This window comes from Populus trichocarpa, chromosome 13 (genome assembly GCF_000002775.5).
Source record: "Populus trichocarpa isolate Nisqually-1 chromosome 13, P.trichocarpa_v4.1, whole genome shotgun sequence".
NCBI classification, from domain to species: Eukaryota; Viridiplantae; Streptophyta; class Magnoliopsida; order Malpighiales; family Salicaceae; genus Populus; species Populus trichocarpa.
Window position 1 is genome coordinate 6,209,287 of NC_037297.2, and position 18,964 is coordinate 6,228,250.

The following is an 18,964-nucleotide window of genomic DNA, read 5'->3' on the forward strand; positions in this document are numbered from 1 at the left end:
AAAATTCAAAGATAAAGAAAAAAGAATACATACCTTTTAATATGTTGAAAACTACCAACAAAACAATAAAACCTCTTGCAAAAACTTAATACAAACGGCGAGGAGAAGAGAAATAGAAATGAAGAGCCGAGAAAAAATGAACCAAGAAGGGGGGGAGGGTTTTATATTATAATGTTTTCGACGGAACATTGAATAATATTTTTTTGGGCAGTGACATTAAATTCTGTCGGTAATTAATTGATATTCGCACAAAAAAATTCAAAAATCCGGCCAGATTTTCGATCCGTCGGTAAACGCGTGTGTCAGAGCACGGGCACATAGGATTTGCCGAGTCTGTCGGCAAATCCATCGGTAACTATGCCGACCGACCAATCCGTCTGACAGGCGTGCGCTTTGGGATGCACGCCAACCTTCAGGAATCCGTCGGTGAGTCCGTCGGTGATTATGGAAAAATGCCGTGATTTTTTTCAACTCTCGGTATAATATCGACGGGTTCCATGTCGTCGGTATAGTCGTCGGTAAAACTATCAATATTTTTGCAGCTTCTGTCTATCTTCCTGCACAAAATCTTGAATTGCAAACTTACAGCACGCACAACGCAATAACAAGAGCTGACAATTAAAGAACAATAAATATTTCATGTTCCAAAATATCATCCTTAATATTACATTATAAAAATAAGGCTTTACAACATATTTAGTCAGAATTTTCATCTTCGTCCTCAATTGAATTGTCACCAACATCTTCATCGGACTCTTCAATGTGGTTATCATCTTCTTCATCAACATTCTCTAGTCCACTAGAGCTCAAAAAAACATTCAACTCCTCTACGTCAACATCAACAAGACAATAATCGAAAACACGAAAATTCAAATTTTCTTCTAAGTCAATTAAAGGAGCAACTCGATATGGTTTAACCAACTCACTAGCTTGAAAGACTTCATCTATCACACTTGTATCTTCGTTCTCATTATGAACAACCTCGACACGACCCTTGGGTTTTGTTTTTAAAATGGATAACCAATCAACTCTTGATCGGTCCTTTCTAAAGGAAGGGGTGTATGTGTAATAAACTTGTTGGCATTGCTTTGCGAAAACAAAGATATCATTTACGTTGCGGTGTCTAGCTTTTGAGTAAATTTCAACGAGACCATTGTGAGGATCTACTCTGATTCCTCTGTTAGTTGTGTCATACCAATAGCATTTGAATAAAAACACTCTATTCTGCTTGCCATGATATTGCAGTTCGATGACCTCTTCTAATCTACCGTAGTAGTCAACTTCAAGCTCACTAGAAGTCGATCCCTTAATACAAACACCGTTGTTGTATGTCTTTCTTCCATGCCCGTATTCTTCAATATGAAAGACATATCCATTGACAAAATACTCGTTATAGCACTTGACTTTTCTTTCAAGGCCCAGGCTTAGTAAAGACAGTGAAATAGCAGCACTACCTCCCATTTGATAAACCTTATATATCAAATACAATAATAATTAATAAACGGATATTATGTAATATTGACTTACAGTTAATTATATTGCAAGAGATAATGAGTTTGTGATAGGACTTACATGTGTTCTAAACCACGTGGCAAATTGTTCATCTTGTAATTGAAAGATCTAGGTTTCGGTCAGCTGTGAGTTATTAGACAGTAAGTATCGTAGATGTTGCCTGCAAGGTTGTTCCAAATTATATGAGTTTATGGTATCACAATATATAAATAGTACACTCTTTACAAAGTTCAAGTCGATCATCTACTTACTTAATAAAAGGTCTCAGTTCATCACAGTTAAATAAGACATAATTATGTGCTTGTCTGAACTCTATTTCAGACAAATATCTTCCCCTCACGACATTTTTAGGTGTGGGTCGTCCAGGATTGAAGAATATTAACAAGTTCCTACTTGAAGGCACTTCACCACCATCATCATGCCGTGGAACACGATTGATCCTCGTTCTCAAATGAGGTTCGAAATAGTATGAGATAAATGTTGAGATCTTTTCAATAATATAGGCCTCACATATTGACGCCTCAACATGTGCCTTGTTCTTAACCTTTTTTTTAAGATTGAACAAGTACCTGCATATATATAGAATTAATAAAAAATTATCAATTAAAAAAATGAAAAAACATTTAATTATGAATTACATAGCAACAGTAATATCTAACCTCTCGAATGGATACATCCATCTGTACTGGACCGGTCCTCCAACTTTTGCCTCAAATGGTAAATGTACGGGTAGATGCTCCATTGAGTCAAAAAATGATGGAGGGAATATCAGCTCAAGTTTGCATATTGTCTCGACGATATTTGTTGCTAACCTTTCAATGTGATCAACATTCAACTTGCTGGAGCATATATCTCTGAAGAAATGACTGATCTCCGTTAGTGCATCCCATATCCCTTTTGACAACAAATCACGAAAAGCTAATGGGATGAGTGTTTGCATAAACATATGACAGTCATGACTCTTCATTCCATATAATATGTATTCCTTCGTATTAACCAGCCTTGATATGTTCGAGGCATGTCCATCAGCGAAACTCAGACTCTTAAGCCATTTGTACACTAGTAGTTGTGTGTTTTTCTCTAACACGAAGCTTGCTCTTGGTTTTGCGACCCGTGACCCATCACATACCAACTCTATATTTTTAAGGTTACAGAACAATGCTACATCCAATCTAGCCTTGATGTCCTTTATCTTCCCCTTCACATCCATGATAGTGTTGAAAATATTCTTAAACATGTTCTTTTCAATGTGCATGACGTCAAGGTTATAGCGAAGAAGATTGTTCTTCCAATAAGAAAGCTCCCAAAAGATACTTCGTTTCACCCAATTATAGGTCAAACCAAAACCAAGAAACTTCTGCTTACCTGATTGGAGACCAAACACAATGTCATCGTACTCTGACACAACATTATGCAATTCTTCACCAGAAAGACATGGGGGTGCAACACCCTTTTCAACTCTGCCAACAAAGAAATCCTTTCTGTTCTTTCTGTACCTGTGATTCGGTGGCAAGAAACGACAGTGACAAAAAAAAGAAGCTTTACCTCGTTTGTTAGCGTGAATGCATTGTTGTTCTCCATATAGTATGGACATGCTAGTTTTCCATGCGTGCTCCAACCAGAAACCATTCCATAAGCTGGGAAATCATTGATAGTCCATATCAAAGCTGCTCTCATAACAAAATTTTGTTCCCTCGAGATGTCATAAGTCAAAGTTCCAGAGGACCACAACCGCGTCAACTCATCAATCAACAGTCGAAGACAAACATCTATATTTCGCCCCAGACTGCTCGAACCTGGTATAACCATAGATAAAAATATGAACTTTGGCTTCATACACATCCCTAGTGGCAAGTTATAAACCATCAGTATAACCGACCAACAAGAATAAGGAGTAGCAAATGACCCGAATGAGTTGAATCCGTATGTACACAACCCAAGAAACACGTTCCTTGATTCAGCTAAAAAGTGAGGATGCACATTGTTAAAGTGTTTCCAGGCTTCGCCATCAGAAGGATGCATCATCACTCCATCAACCGCATGATGTGATTGATGCCATGTCATGTGCTCAGCAGTTCTTGGTGACATGAATAACCTCTGCAGTCTAGGTGTGATTGGGAAGTATCTAAGTTTTTTATATGCCACAAGTCTTTCCTCTACCAGTTCTGGGTTTGTAACGGGAATGCCCACATGTCATGCACTCGGTCAGCTCAGCATTTTCAAGGTAGTATAACATGTAGAAGTTAGGGCACATGTCAATTTTCTGATATCCTAAACCGAGGGGTTTTATCATGGACTTGGCAGCATAGAAGTTCTCTTTCAACCTGTTCCCTTCAGGTAAAATGCTTCTCGTCCATTAGATAATCTTGTCATAACCAGCCTCACTCAACCCGTGATCTGACTTGATGGTGAACACTTGGGCTACGACCGATAATTTATTGTGGTTCGTGTAGCCATCTCATCATGGTTCGTCAGAATCTTTTAACATATCAAAAAACCTTGCTGCATCTGCATTAGATTCTTCTTCTATGATTAGACATTCATTGATATTACCTTCACTCATTCTCATTGCATTCATAGCCATATTCTTGTAAGGATTACTGTTGTCATTTCCAACTTCATGCATGTTGCTAGCACTAGAAGTTGACCTAACCACCCTTTCTACCATGCTCTCATTAGGAACAAATAGTTCCCCGTGTGCATACCAACACAGGTAATCCTTAATGAACCCTTTGGTTAGAAGATGCATCGTTACAACATCTTGATGCAAAAACTTTTTATTTTTACACTTCCTGCATGGACATCTAATACCGCCCTCAGTAAAATTCCTCGGGATAGATGTTGTGAAATCATTAAAACCCTGAACCCCGTTACAATAATCCATCCTCCGCAATCCTTGGGGTGAGTCCCGATACATCCATGAATGATCATCCATGACTTCTATCGAACCTCTATCAAATTATGACGACAACATGTATTAATTAACTATGTTACATAAATAAACATAACAAAAATTTGGTTTGCCCCGGCATTATCCAACAAACTAAAAAAACACTTATGTTAAATATTCATTATCAATTATCAACTATCAACGTCCATACAAATTTATACATATATAAATTTACGGAAATCACAACTTCGCAATAGAATTGATAAAAATTAAAACGAACCCGTTAAACAAGCTATTATTTATTTCATCACAGCACATCTAATTCAGTGTAATTCAAACAAAGTTTCAACAATTTACAAACAAATATAATTTGACAAAATCTAAAACAAACTATAACAACTACAAAATTATACATTCATACTACAAGTGTTTTTGACAAATAACAATCAAACAAGTACATACGTTAACAAAAAAACATATACTAAAAAAAACAATAAAATTCACATTTAAATGTTAAAACTAAAAAGGATAAATTTACTTACAAAAAATGATAAAATCCACAAGAATGGATGTTGTCACCACGTACAAAAGTATAAGAAACTTGAGTTTTTGTGTTGAGAAGAGGGGGAGAATTAGGATGGGTGGTTGGGTGCAGCTTGGGAGGAGAGAGGTGGGATGGGGAAGAAGAAGGAGAAATAGAGTGTCGGCAGAGTGGGTATTTATTGACTGTTACCGATGGAATCACCGATGGACACGTTCCGTTGGTGAGTCCACTGGTGACCGTGCCACGTCACTGTACGGAGATCCCGGTTTCAATCCCTTGGTCATTCCATCAGTAAAATCGTCTGAAAAAATCCACGTCATCACACCTTTGCAACTTTCCAAAAAAACTGTATAATACATCGGTGATACGGTCGGTATATACCGACGGACTTACTCCATCGGTATATACTGACCGTATCACCGACGGGTGTTTTCTGTCGGTATATACCGACAAAATTTGAGATGGAATTATTTTTGTTGGTTTTCGTCAATTTTCTGGTTGTGGGTGTGGTGTATCCACAATTAATGATTGTTTGGAAAACATTAAAATGTTGGTTGAAGAATGTAAGACCCATATAATAATTGTGGTCCAACCATATAGGTTGATCAAAAGCATGTCATACCTACTTATTGAACATTGAATACCGTTCAATTATCTCTTGACCAAAATATCCCTCCTCTCCTTGACATGCTTCTCATCATCATCTTGTTTCCATCAATAGTTCACAGTTTCTTCCATTGACCTCTTCCCTTCTTAAAACCTTTGTTACATATGTCATGTTTTTTTTTTTTTTTTTTTGCCACAAACGATTGTAAAACTAAAACCCATAAAATAACATTTTAAGAACAACCATCATCCTCGTCAAACAAATTTAAGTTTGATGAGAGAATTATAAAAGTTTTTATGTTATAAGTAGTTGATCTTACATATATATTAAATGTTCAATGTTGAAAAAAATTAATATCCTCTTTAATCATTTTATATCCAACTACAATTTAAATTATTATTTTTAAATAACAACCATAAAAACAATTACAAAAACAAACACTCATATTATTAATAGTCATAGCACATGCTGAATGGACATAAAAGGTAAATGTCGTACTAATATTAAAAAATAAAATTCAAACGAAACATACATAAATGATACGTGGTACATAGAAAATAAGAGTAAACAATTTAACTTATAAAGAAGATACGATTAACTTGGAATTTGCTCCACCACTAACTAGCTGTCCCTTTAGCATGCCTTCAAGCTCCTTGTAAAATCTTTCCACAGCAGGAGATGGCAAGCAAAATGGTACTACGATCCCATCTTCTCCTTTCTTATTTGTAAACGGAATATAAAAGCTTGCAAGTTCAGGGATGGCTTTTGCAGTCCCACCATATATAGCATTTCCCCATCCGAAATCTGCCTTTTCAAGTCCCGCACGTCTCAAGTCCGACACTATGTAGGTCCCTGGCACAGTAAAAAGAGGCCTTCCCTTGCTCACCATCAAAGATGCTGTAGATCGCATGTGTTCCTCAGTCATGTCCGCCTTAACCTTCCTTACCAACTCCAAAGCATATCCAATTGGCTTTTTCGAAAGTTCCCCTGCAGTTGCTACTGCTGCTAGAAGAAAAAAACCATTACCATAGTAACCTCTTGGTAATAATGGAGGGTTAAATTTTTCACGTGCATTGACGAGGCAAATTACGCGCATTTCTTCATTAGGATCTGGTTGGAGGGCAATGGTCCGACATATCCAAAGACATGCCGTTAATATTTCGAAAGTAGAACAATGGCTGAGGTGAGGTGGGACCAATCTTCGAAGAGCAGTTATATCTGAAGGGCTAAAGAAAAATGAACGATGAACCAGATGATCATGTGTAAGAATTGAGCTCTTGGAGCCAGCTACCTCCTCGTACGCTCGGTGTCTGCATGTAACTCGAGGTGGGTCAGTTGCATTAAGGACATGTCTTTCCCACACTGGAGGGACAGAGGGGGCGTTGGCTCCGCGGGCCATCTCACCCACCGCTGCCATGAATTGCACTAATCCTGGGCCATCACTCATGGTATGGTTGATGCGGAGGGCAAAGAGAAAACCACCACACTTGAGCCGTGACACCTGCCAATTTGCATAATAAATTAGATAGCATATACCTAGATGATTGTTAGATGACTTGATGAGTGGATGTATTAGCGAATTATGCCTATTTGACTAGTGGATTGGAATTTTTAGATCATCAACACAAAGCAGGAACATAATATTAAACCTAATAAATATAACATATATGATGTGACTTTTTCCTCCTCAACTTGCACTAACAAGAAAGATTACGATTTGAAATTAAAATTTTGAGATCATTTTTTTAATAAAATTTTGAAAGTAATTTTATAGTAACTATAACAACTACGAGAAAAAAATATCGGAACATACAATTAATCATGGTAGGTTTCACCAATATAATAGCTTATAATTTTGCTATCCGTCTACTCTTATGATGGCTTGATAGACTTCGTAGTGTTTGATACGCAGAAGGATTTCTTGCTCCCTTAATAATTTTTGCTGCCTAATAGGTGACACAGAAAAAGTCTTGGACCAGCGTAGTGGACAAAAATACAGAAAATTTACCTGAATAAGTAACAGAGGGCAGTTTAGCACCCCGCTAGAGCCAGGAACATCAAAGAGGAGCTCCTCCAAGCAAGGAAATGGAGGTTGAAGTGGATCACCAAACTGCTCAAGTGTAACATCAGCGTCAGCCTCTATAAACAAGATACCCTCGCCAGTGCATTCCACCATGAGCTTGCGGTTATGCCCTTCCCTCAGCCTACCGGCAAATGGATAGTAAAACACTAATGTTTTAGCAATTGCCTCTCTGATGACCTTGACGGGGTCTTTCCCGTGCATTGAGGGATTGTGGCGATAGAATTGTATGATTGGAACGTGGAATCGAAGCCCTTCTTGGTCATCAATGTCAGATAACAGTTTGAACTCATGGGGGGTGGGCTTCGCTGGTTTGATCAGCTCGGGTTCACGTCTGTGAACTTTGAAAACTAGAGAAGAGGGTGATGAAACCATTGTGGTATAGAATGATTTTTGTGAAAAATGATGCCAACTAGCAAGTTATATATATAAAAGGCTAAGAGTATATCGGACAAATAAAGATAAAAGGTTGACCTATCGTGCAGTGATGCTTAATAAGCACAATTTAAGATTCCCTCAGCCTACCGGCATGTTTCCATGTTACATTGATAATATATTATTTGGTTGTCAAGTTAGCTCTCCAAGGATTAATGTCCTCAATTAATCTATTTTGATGTATGTTTTCTATAGATTCGGTGGTCTATTTATTATCTTTTATTTATGGTACAAAATTCTTCATACAAACCATTTAATAGGTGGCTTAGTGATAAAAAACTTGTGGTAAGAGTTTGGAATTAAGAGGTTTGCTTTCTCTGTAATTTCAGGTTCGAGTTCTGTGGTTACTAATATGATGATCACTGAAAACTTACATATTCGTTAACTTCATGACGTAAAATTAGTCCATCCTTAATTGTTGACCTGTCAGAAGCATTCAAGAATACAAATATAAACATGCAACATGTTTTAATCTTTTTTTTTTTTCACGAGAGATGGTGATGTCTTTTCTATAGATTCGGTGGTCTTTTTATCACCTCATTTTCGGTGGTTATGATTGATTCAAGAAGAAAAGGTTGAACACACTGTATTTATTGCTGAGAAATTCCATGAATCTAACTCTAATGCTTTTAAAAAGATAATCAATCCTTAACAGTTGAGCTGGTAGAAGAATGTAACAGTACAAAATTACAAATATAAGCATTCAACACGTTTTAATAGGTGGCTTAGTGATAAAAACTTGTGGTAAGAGTTTGGAATTAAGAGGTTTGCTCTCTCTGTGATTTCAGGTTCGAGCTCTGTGGTTAGTTAACTTTATGACGTAAAATTAATCAATCCTTAATTGTTGACCTGGCAGAAGCATGCAAGAATACAAATATAAACATGCAACATGTTTTAATTTTTTTTTTTCACGAGAGATGGTGATGTCTTTTCTATAGATTCGGTGGTCTTTTTATCACCTCATTTTCGGTGGTTATGATCAAGGTTGTCAATTCCGTTTCGGTAGGTGTTTCGTTTTTTCAATTGGAACGGAATGTTTCAGTTTCGGAGTGTTTCGGCGTGCCGTTTCGGGGTTGTACTGTTCATATATATATATATATATATATATATATTCAACAAACATAATTCAAATTCAAGATAAATTAATTATAAATTATGCAATACAAACACAATGCCAAACAAATATAATTTTAAAATTTAAAATATTTCTAAATAGTCAAGATTAAATAGATCTTTAACTTAAAGTAATTCAACTTAAACAAAATATCAAAATATTATGAAAGTAAAATGTTTTAACACAAATATTTTAAATATAAAGTTAGGTCAATGTTATTAAGGCTAATGGAATCTAAAGCATCCCTTGTTTTGCTCAAATTCGTACAAAGTATAAACATGAAAAAAAACAACATGAATATAAACCATATATATTAGTGATAAATCTAATTTTAAAAAATTAATATCATTGTTAATGAAAATAGTAATAATAATTTTCAATGTTATTATTAATATCATTGTTATAGAAAATAGTAATAAAAAAGAGCTTTTTATAATTGGATGGTTTAATTAATTAAATTGAATAAGGTTCAATTTGATTCAATGGCTTTTCAAGAGCGGAACGGAACATGTGGAATGGAACCGGAACGTTTCGGGCGGAATTTAGCCGAAAAATCCAGAACGGACCGAGATTTAAAATGAGATGAAATTTGTTCCGTTTTGTTCCGTTTTTTGAATTGGTATGGAATGTTTCGGCCATTCCGGGCGGAACGGAACGGAATTGACAACCTTGGTTATGATTGATTCAAGAAGAAAAGGTTGAACACACTGTATTTATTGCTGAGAAATTCCATGAATCTAACTCTAATGCTTTTAAAAAGATAATCAATCCTTAACAGTTGAGCTGGTAGAAGAATGTAACAGTACAAAATTACAAATATAAGCATTCAACACGTTTTAAATAATTCGAGTTAACTCTAATGTTTAATAAGATAATAATAAGATCTAAAATATAACAAGAACAATATACTCTTATTCAAATATAAAGTAAAATTTGGGTTTTAAAATAGTTAAGTTTTAAAATTATTCGAGAGTCTCAAAGATCCCGTTAAATAGATCTGGAATTGCTTAGGGATTTATTACTTGAAAATCTTTTCTTCGACTTTGAATAATTCCTTAAAAGTTGGGTTATCGCAAATCACAAGTCGTTTAATTGTCCGACCTTCAACGGTAATCCACGCAAACCATCTGTGAGAAATCTCCTATATTCTTATTTAGAAGAGAGGGATTACCATGCTTAGAGTGCTAACTCTATTATTATGTTTACATAGTTTTTCTATCTAACAGACAACCACCCTAAATAAGAGGCATAACTTACTATTTATAGGGAAATCTGAAACAACCTATAAATTGGTAAAATATCAATTTGTCCCATGATTAATTTTCATATATTAATTTAGGATAATTTTATAAATTAACTCAATCAAGTCCTTACTTTATTTTTCTAAGTCTAGAAATATAATCTATGTATTAATTATATTTTAGTCCTTGATTTCTAAAATATATTTTAATCAAGTCATACTTAATTAAATCATTTGAGTTTAATTTCTGACTAATGGTTCTTAATGTGTATGACCTATTAGGTTCCTAATATGTTGGCTCAAATATAAATATAAATTATAATTATAATTAAATAAATTAAAAATTTTAATTTATTATGAATTCAATAATTGATTAATTTATATTTGAAGATCATGTCATGATCCCCCAAATATTAGAAAAGTCATTAGTGGTTTGACTTAGCCTTTCAGTGACCGATTTCTCAGTGTAATTAATACCCTTTCATCAATAATGTTTCAATTTAACATTAAAGTATAGAGTATATCTACCATGTTAAATAATGTTTATTCTTTACATAATAGTCATTGATCATTTGAATAAGATTTGAAACTCTTTTTAAATTTCATTCCATCTTGGTCAAGGATTTCTCAGTCACTATTATTTGAGAATAGATGTAATATTTTTCGTAATTCATCTAAGGTAATGAATCCTCTCTTGATCACTCAAATACCTTTATATAGTTCATGTTATACCCAATGTTTGCCTTTCGTTACCTTAATTAAGATAATATGTAATAAGATCAAAGCATAAAATTCTCTACATAAGATTACTTCGTAATCTCATGTATAAAGATCATTTACACACAACCGTCACGTGAGTTTTTCCAAAGACATAGATGATCTCTCTATATAGAATTTTCATGCAGGCCAGTTTAGTGTACATGTCTTATGATAAGCATCTACATATTAGTTCTAGGCATATTTTATACCTCAGGTTATGAGAACAACTACTTCCTTTAATAAAGAAAATAACATAATATGTATCAATCTTTACGGCTTTAATGAATGTCCAATATTTAAGATAGTATTAACTAGGAACATTTTAGGAATAATGTTTTGATGCAATAGGAATCCCATAATTATAACAACTTTATAATTTTCTTTGTAGAATATTTTTGTCTCATAGACTTTATCTTTACTCTAGATTTATTAATTTTATATTATATAAATATTAAAGATACATGAAGTCTTTATTGATAATAAATATGTATTTACATGAATATAATAATGTCACGTGTAACCAACCAACTGTCTACGTGGCATATTAAACTAACATAATCAACTAACTAATCATTAATAATCTGATCAATTATGTAACTTATTATCAATTTCTTCTTTCTAATAAGAAGAAACTACAATTAGGAACATAAGCAAAGACAAGTAATAGTCTTATAAAATTAAATAAAATGTGGGTATTTCAAGATTTTAAATCTTAAGAAATACATATCTATCCTAAGCAACATCACATGAGAAGAACAATAGGTAAACAGGAAAACGATTTGCAAGAAAAAAAGAGATATATAAAGTAGTTGGATGACCCTATTTTAATCGATATAGTGTTAGAATTTTAATCTAAGTATATAATTCTAATATTGTATAGGTAACATATATAAGATAAATAGGTATATTGAATTTTTAATACAAACTAAACTTTTATTTGTTGATAATCATGTGAATTCCTAACTAAGCTAAACAACTTTGTCAATTTAAATTATAAGAGATTCCCGCTCTGAGTAGGATTTAACCTCCTAGTCATTCATATGAATTATAATTCTTACAATCGATCATATTTTTTTGTATATCGTGACACTTGATCTTATGATCAATTTCTTTTGGATTTTCTTGATTGATTAGAACTCTTCAAATTTTGTTGGTATACTATTCATGATTGATTTTAGTTTTTTTTTCTTATTTAAGTATATTATTATTGAATTCACATGTGAATATTGATGTTAACACACAAATTGAAATTGTGTCATTCATTCATTTCTCATTTTCTACTAAGTTTGTGTTTGATTTTTCTTTTTCCCTATCCCTCATCAATCACGGGTTAATTAATCTATCAATTCAAACATAAATATGAAGCTTGGTTAATTTGAATTGGTAGGTAGGCAGGTAGCATCACATAGTTGTTGGTTATGGTTGAATTAAAAAAAATATCCAACAATTATAAATTTGGAATCGAATACTTTTCTTCAATCACAATCTCATTCTCTACACACGACCCACACTCTGCTGCAACTCGAATAAAAAAACTAAGAAAATATTAAAGGTTCAGTCAACACAAATGTGTTTTAAAGAAAGAGAAAAAATAATATCAAATGATAAAAATCAATGTTGAATCATGAAAACAAAAAAAAAGCAAAAAAAAAAAAACAATGTTAACCCGTGTTAACCTATAAAACCTATGTCTCAAACAATTTGACCGGAAACACTAAATATAGAAAAACAACGAAGACCAATTCCTAACAGATCAAATATTAAAGGATAAAAAAAAAGTCAATCATACAAAAGAATCCAAAAGAAAAAACAATAGTTAAAAGTATAAAAAAAAAGGTGCGAGCCCACTTAGGTCAACCCGTCAAACTCATGAGTTAGGTTATGAGATCGAGATAACCCTATAAAAAAAACAAAGAAAACCATAAAGCCTATTAAAATAAAAATCAAAATCAACATCAAGTAAAAATTAAAAGATGAAACCACCAAAGAGAATGATGATCAAATTAGAGGATGAATAACTGAATGACATGACGGAAGCAAACTTTTAACCTTCGTATGACTGCTCATACTCCACCGAAACGATGTGGCTTCTCTCACATGTCTGACTTTTTTTATAATATTTTTTAATTATTATGAGAGACTATATATATATATATATATATATATATATGATAATGCCCCTAAAGAAGCTTAATTAAATTTTAAAACTAAGGTTATCTTAGAAAATTCATTGTGCTAGAAAATGTAAAATCTTTAAAAAAAAACATGGAGGCTAATTATCTGATTTTTACTTTTAAGGGTAGTGAAAGTATTTTACTATTCGATAAAAAAAAGGAAAATATCATTGTACCCCTAATCAAAACAAAAATAACAAATGGATAACATGTAAAAAATCATTTTTCTCCAGAGTTTAGTTTTCTATGCTAATTTGATGAAGGGAAAAATCATCTATTCACTATTACAATTAATAGTAATTCATGTCTAGTGCTGTTGTATATTTTTTTCATGCCCTAGATTTCTTGTGTGTGTGTGTGTGTGTTAGTCTAATTACTTGCGCTACGTTGTGAGATGGAGCAATTTTTTATTGTTCAATGCAAGAAAAAATACTGTTGATGTTGTTAATGTTTTTTTTTTTGGTTATCGAGAAAAAAATTAATTGTAAACTAAAAAGTTAATACATGTGTTCAAAATAATAAATCAAGAATTATACATGCAAATTTCTCTATCTTTGAATTTTACTTTTCTATTATAAATTTAACCAATAACTCATTAAATTTGCCACAAAAAGATTCAATTAGAAGCAAAATCAACAAAATTTAAAATTGTTTTTGCCAAGTTTTTTTCCATTAGAAATTTCACTAATAACTCATTAAATTAGCCACAAAGGACTCAATAAAAAAATTAAAAAATTGAATTTGATTTTACCAAACCATAGAGATTAGTTATATAGTATTAGGATTCAATATAGCTTAGTTAGGAATCTCAAAGAGCTTGTTTATATAGTATTAAGATTCAATATAGCTCCTTATCGTATATAGAGATTAAAATATTTTAATTCAATCATAATATTAAAAAAATAAATGTAATCTATATAAGATAAGGAGATATATTGAATTCTAATACAAACAAAATTTTTTATTTACTAATAATCATGTGAATTTCTAACTAAGCTAAATGACTTGATTAGTTTTATCTATAAAGAATTCTCATTTAGAGTAGGATTGAACCTATTAGTCATTCATGTGAATATAAACTCTTGCAGTCAGGTTCCTTGATCGATTAATATTCTTCGAACCTAGTTGATTTCATTATTTATGAACGATTTTAGCCTTTATTTCTTAATTTAAATATGTTTTTGACATGTAAATATTTATTTTTTATATAAACACATTATTGTATCATTCATTCATTTTTCATTTTCTACTAAAGTTTGTGTTTGGCTTCTTCTTCTTTTTATTAATTAATTATAGGTTTTGAATTTTATGTATGTATCTATCTATCAATGCAAGCATTAATTTGGGTTGGTTAATTTAAAAATTCTTGTTGTTTAAATTGAAATGATGTGGCATGTTTTGACTAGCCATCTGCATGGAACAAGTGTGGACCTTGTTACATGGATAAGTATGTGTGTGTGTGTAATATATATATATATATATATATATATATATATTACTTGGTAGAATATGTTGGTGTCAATTAAGTTAGCTCTTGAAGGATTGATCAGGTTATCAATTAATTTATTTGTTTTTATTTATGGTGCGAAATATTTCTTTCATTTATAATTTATTTTGCTTATTTTTTGTGTGCACAATTTCTCTTAAAGTGTGATTATGATGGATTCGACCAGACTAGAAAGAATACAATGTATTCTTTGTTGAGAATTTTCTAAGAATTAACTACTTCCCGTACCTCCTTCACTGTTATTAACTGCTACATTAAATAAATTGGGATTCCCTCACCTCCTTCACTATCAACAACAATGTGAAATAACCAAGAGGGAATGTAGTTAAACTAATTAAGTTCTGGATTTATTATTTAAAAGTTAGTTTGAGTTTCAAAAATTTTAAAACTATTAAAGGTTTACATGGTCATTAGCTTTAGAGCTCGGAGGATTAATCGAGATGCACGCAAGCTGGTCTGGACAGCCACGTTAATAAAAGAAAAACAATGCCAGCTAGTTTGTTTTAATTCCATCTTTCATTTTTTTTTTATATTGAATCTTTAATGAATTTTGTTTTTTATATTTCATCCTTCAACATTTGATTGATTTTAAATTATTTTTCAGTATTTGTTTTAGTTGTTATTCTATGAGGTTATCACAAACTCAAGCAAACATATCGGCCTTCGATTGGTGCTCAATTTTGTGAGCATCTATTGTTATCATATTATCAGATAAAAAAATAGTTTTTTTTTTAAAAGCAAAGTTGTTAAATTCCATAGAGTTCATGATCTAATTTGTTGGTTTGGTAGGTTATGTTGCGAAGCCCTAATCGATCTAATATTTTGCCGTTTTCATATTAAAAAATTTTATCTTGAAATTTTTTTTAAAAATCAAACCATGTTTTTCACCTGTTATTTAGATTGTTTTTGGATCTCTGTTAATCTAATTGGAATGCGTTGGGACAACTTTTATATGGATTAATTTTAAACTTGAATTATGGTAGGAGTTGGATTGAAATAATTTAAAATTAACATGAAAGTATTCTAACTCTAATTCTTTAAAAGAGATGTTCAATCTTTAATCGTTGAACTAGTACAAGCATGCAACAATAGAAATATAAGCGTGCAAATTGTTTTAATGGGCGACCAAACAGAGAATACTTAGGGTTATTCATCACTGTAATTTTTTTTTTTTTAAGGAAAACCATTATATCGATATGTTTTATGAGCGTGAGAGTTTATAGGAAAACCATTTATTTTTATTATTCTTTTATTGATGATTTTGGTTAGATATGTGTGTATTCCATAACATAAGATATGTTCTCTTTGTTGTATCTTACCTATAATTATATTAAAATCCAAGTACAATCTTTATCTATAAGTAAGTAATTTCACCAGACAATATAAATTTGTGTGTTGACTTTTTATTCATAATTCTCAATAATATCATGTTAGACTTGCACAAGAATAATTAATATAAACTTAATTTATTTTTAATATTCATATAATATTAAATTAATGAATTTAATATTTGATTTTTGAATAGTAAATTATGTCTCTGCTAAATAAAAAAACTATATAAATCACAAAATAAAAAGTTAGTACTCTAGGTATAATAATTTCTCTCGCCTATATAGAAATTTAGATGATTTCTCATTAGTGATTCGTGTGTATTATCATTGAAGACTAGACAATTTGACAACTTGTGGTTCACAACAACTTAGCTTTTAAAAAATTATTCAAAACGTATGAAGATTAAATTTTCAAGTAATAAATTCCTAAATAATTCTAGATTTATTTTATAGAATTCTATAAACTTCTAAATAATTTTGTTTTATTATTTTTAATCAGTGTAACCAACACATCCTATCTTTTTTTTCACAACACTTTTTAATATTGTATTTGATTTTCAAATATAAATCAATTAATTTGTTGAATTGATAATAAATTAAATTGTTCAACAAAATCATTAAGACTAAAATAAAAAAGAAAGAAAGAAGGAAATGACCGTTCCTTTAACTTGATCCCTATAAATAGCATGTTATTTACAAAGCCCCCATCTTATTCATCTTCTTATAATAAACACCTTGTGTAACTCCCTATTATGTTCGTTGCCATTTTGACAATAAATTAATATCACACTTCAAAATATTATTGTTCTTATGATGCAAGCTTTCCATTACTTCAATTCATTTCCTTTCCTTTACGTAGTTAACTTATTTATGTTCTTATCTTGTTTATTTATGTTTCTCTCTTTCATTATGTTTAGTTAAGTTTATTATGTCAATGTGAAAATGTTACACTAATGGTGTAAGAATAAGTATAGTGTAAACTCAACATGGACTTTAATGTTTGATACTAACATGTTTTGTATTTGTTATCTTATTCACTCTTAATACTTTACTTATTAAATGGTTAATCTAGATTTATGTTGTATAACTCTTGGTACAACAAATACTTGATCCTTTATGGTATAACCATAACCAACTGTATGGTATAACCGACACCTGTATTATGAAAGGAACTTGATTTGTTGTTAACATAAATTAACATCATGAATACCTGACAACATTTACAAGTATTAGCATTATTCGAATAAGATAACTAATGTAATCATGTTAACAATTTATAATCCGATTGGAACCTCCTTTATGTGTGGTTTCCAGTTGAGTAATAAAAAGAGTTTATACTATACTTATTTGAAATACCATTAGTGGATCCTCTAACCTTGACAATTGTTTTATCCTTGTTTAATCCTTTCATCAATGTTGTTACTCATTTTTGGACCCCACGTGCTGAAGATGGTGTGTACCCCTTTTGAACCAAGTGCAGGAGTGTAGCTCATGTTTGATGGAAAATTGACAAAAGCGGAGGAGAAAGAAATATTTTTTCGAACCCTGTTTGAGTTGTTTTCTACTCTTTTTATCCCCCCCCCTTTGCTGCCAAAAGCGTTAGGTTTTTTTAGGCTGATAAGGAGTCTTCATATAAATCCCTCAGAATTTGCATTTTTTTTAAAAATCATTCTGCTTCTGTCGCAATTTTTTGTTCCAACTTAAGCTCTGATTCTGACTTGGTTTTATACGATATCTGATCATCCTAGCTATATTCTATCACTCATGACTTGTTGAAAAATTGACCTACACCTTTATTGGGTCCTAGGGATCACTATTCTTAGGGCAGACTCTCAGTCAGATTTGGATGCTCGGCATTGTCAAATCAAGAACCTTTTTGACCAACTAGATTCCTGCCAGATTCTGTTATCTAAAAAGATTTTATCTCACTTTGAATCCTTCATAAAAGTTGTAGTCTGAGACACTTAGATGATTTTGGTCTTTTGAATTGCTTGATTTCGATATCAGAAGCTCAAGATATTCTTGTTTGAAATCTAGCATGAAAACATAGAATCCTGCCGCGAGAAGGTTTCCATCCGAGTTTGGTTGCAATTCTGTTATTCAAAACGAATTTATTTCATTTTTTATCCTTCATGAAAGTTGTATCTCTACAAGTGTAGATGAATTTGGGACTTTTGAATCGCTTGATTTCGATATCAAAAGCTCATAATATTACTGTTTGAATATCTAACGTGAAAGTAGAGAATTCTGCCGCGAGAAGGATCCTTACCCGAGTTTTGCACTAAAGACTCTATTTCCGTCACAAATTTTGTTGATTTGTTCTTAGGTTATAATCTCAGTCATATTAGGATGCTCAGCATTGTCAGTTTCTGAATTAGATCAGGAAACCCTTTTTGACCAACCAGATTACTCCTAGATTCTGTTCTCTAAAACGATTTTATCTCACTTCGAATCCTTCATCAAAGTTGTAGTCCTGGACATGTAGATAAATTTGGGCTTTTGAATCGCTTAATTTCGATATCAGAAGCTCAAGATAGTCCCGTTTGAATATCTAGTGTGAAAGTAGGGATTCCTGCCGCGAGAAGGATTTTTGCTCGAGTTTGCAGGGACACAATTGCAAGATGCTTGTAAAACTCCAAAGGGTATTGACCAATATTCCAAAAAAATAAAATAAAAATCTTATTTTAGGGGGAATTCATCTATTATTCACCGTTAATGTTTGGATAAAGAAATCCCAAAGGGATGGATATCCAAAATATTATTGGGAATAA

At 32.1% G+C, this 18,964-nt stretch overlaps 1 protein-coding gene across 1 annotated transcript in view; it reads right to left on the minus strand.

The window, feature by feature from the left end:
* Positions 1 to 5,978: 5,978 nt before the first annotated feature.
* LOC18104173 (benzyl alcohol O-benzoyltransferase) overlaps positions 5,979 to 18,964 on the minus strand; it is a 64,170-nt gene continuing 51,184 nt past the window's right edge. Inside the window, exons 2-3 of the mRNA XM_052446341.1 lie at positions 7,562 to 7,813; positions 5,979 to 7,054 (exon numbers count right to left, since the gene is read on the minus strand). Of these exons, the coding sequence (XP_052302301.1) occupies positions 6,131 to 7,054; positions 7,562 to 7,813 (1,176 nt within the window). The 3' untranslated portion in view covers positions 5,979 to 6,130. The remainder of the gene's footprint in view (positions 7,055 to 7,561; positions 7,814 to 18,964) is intronic.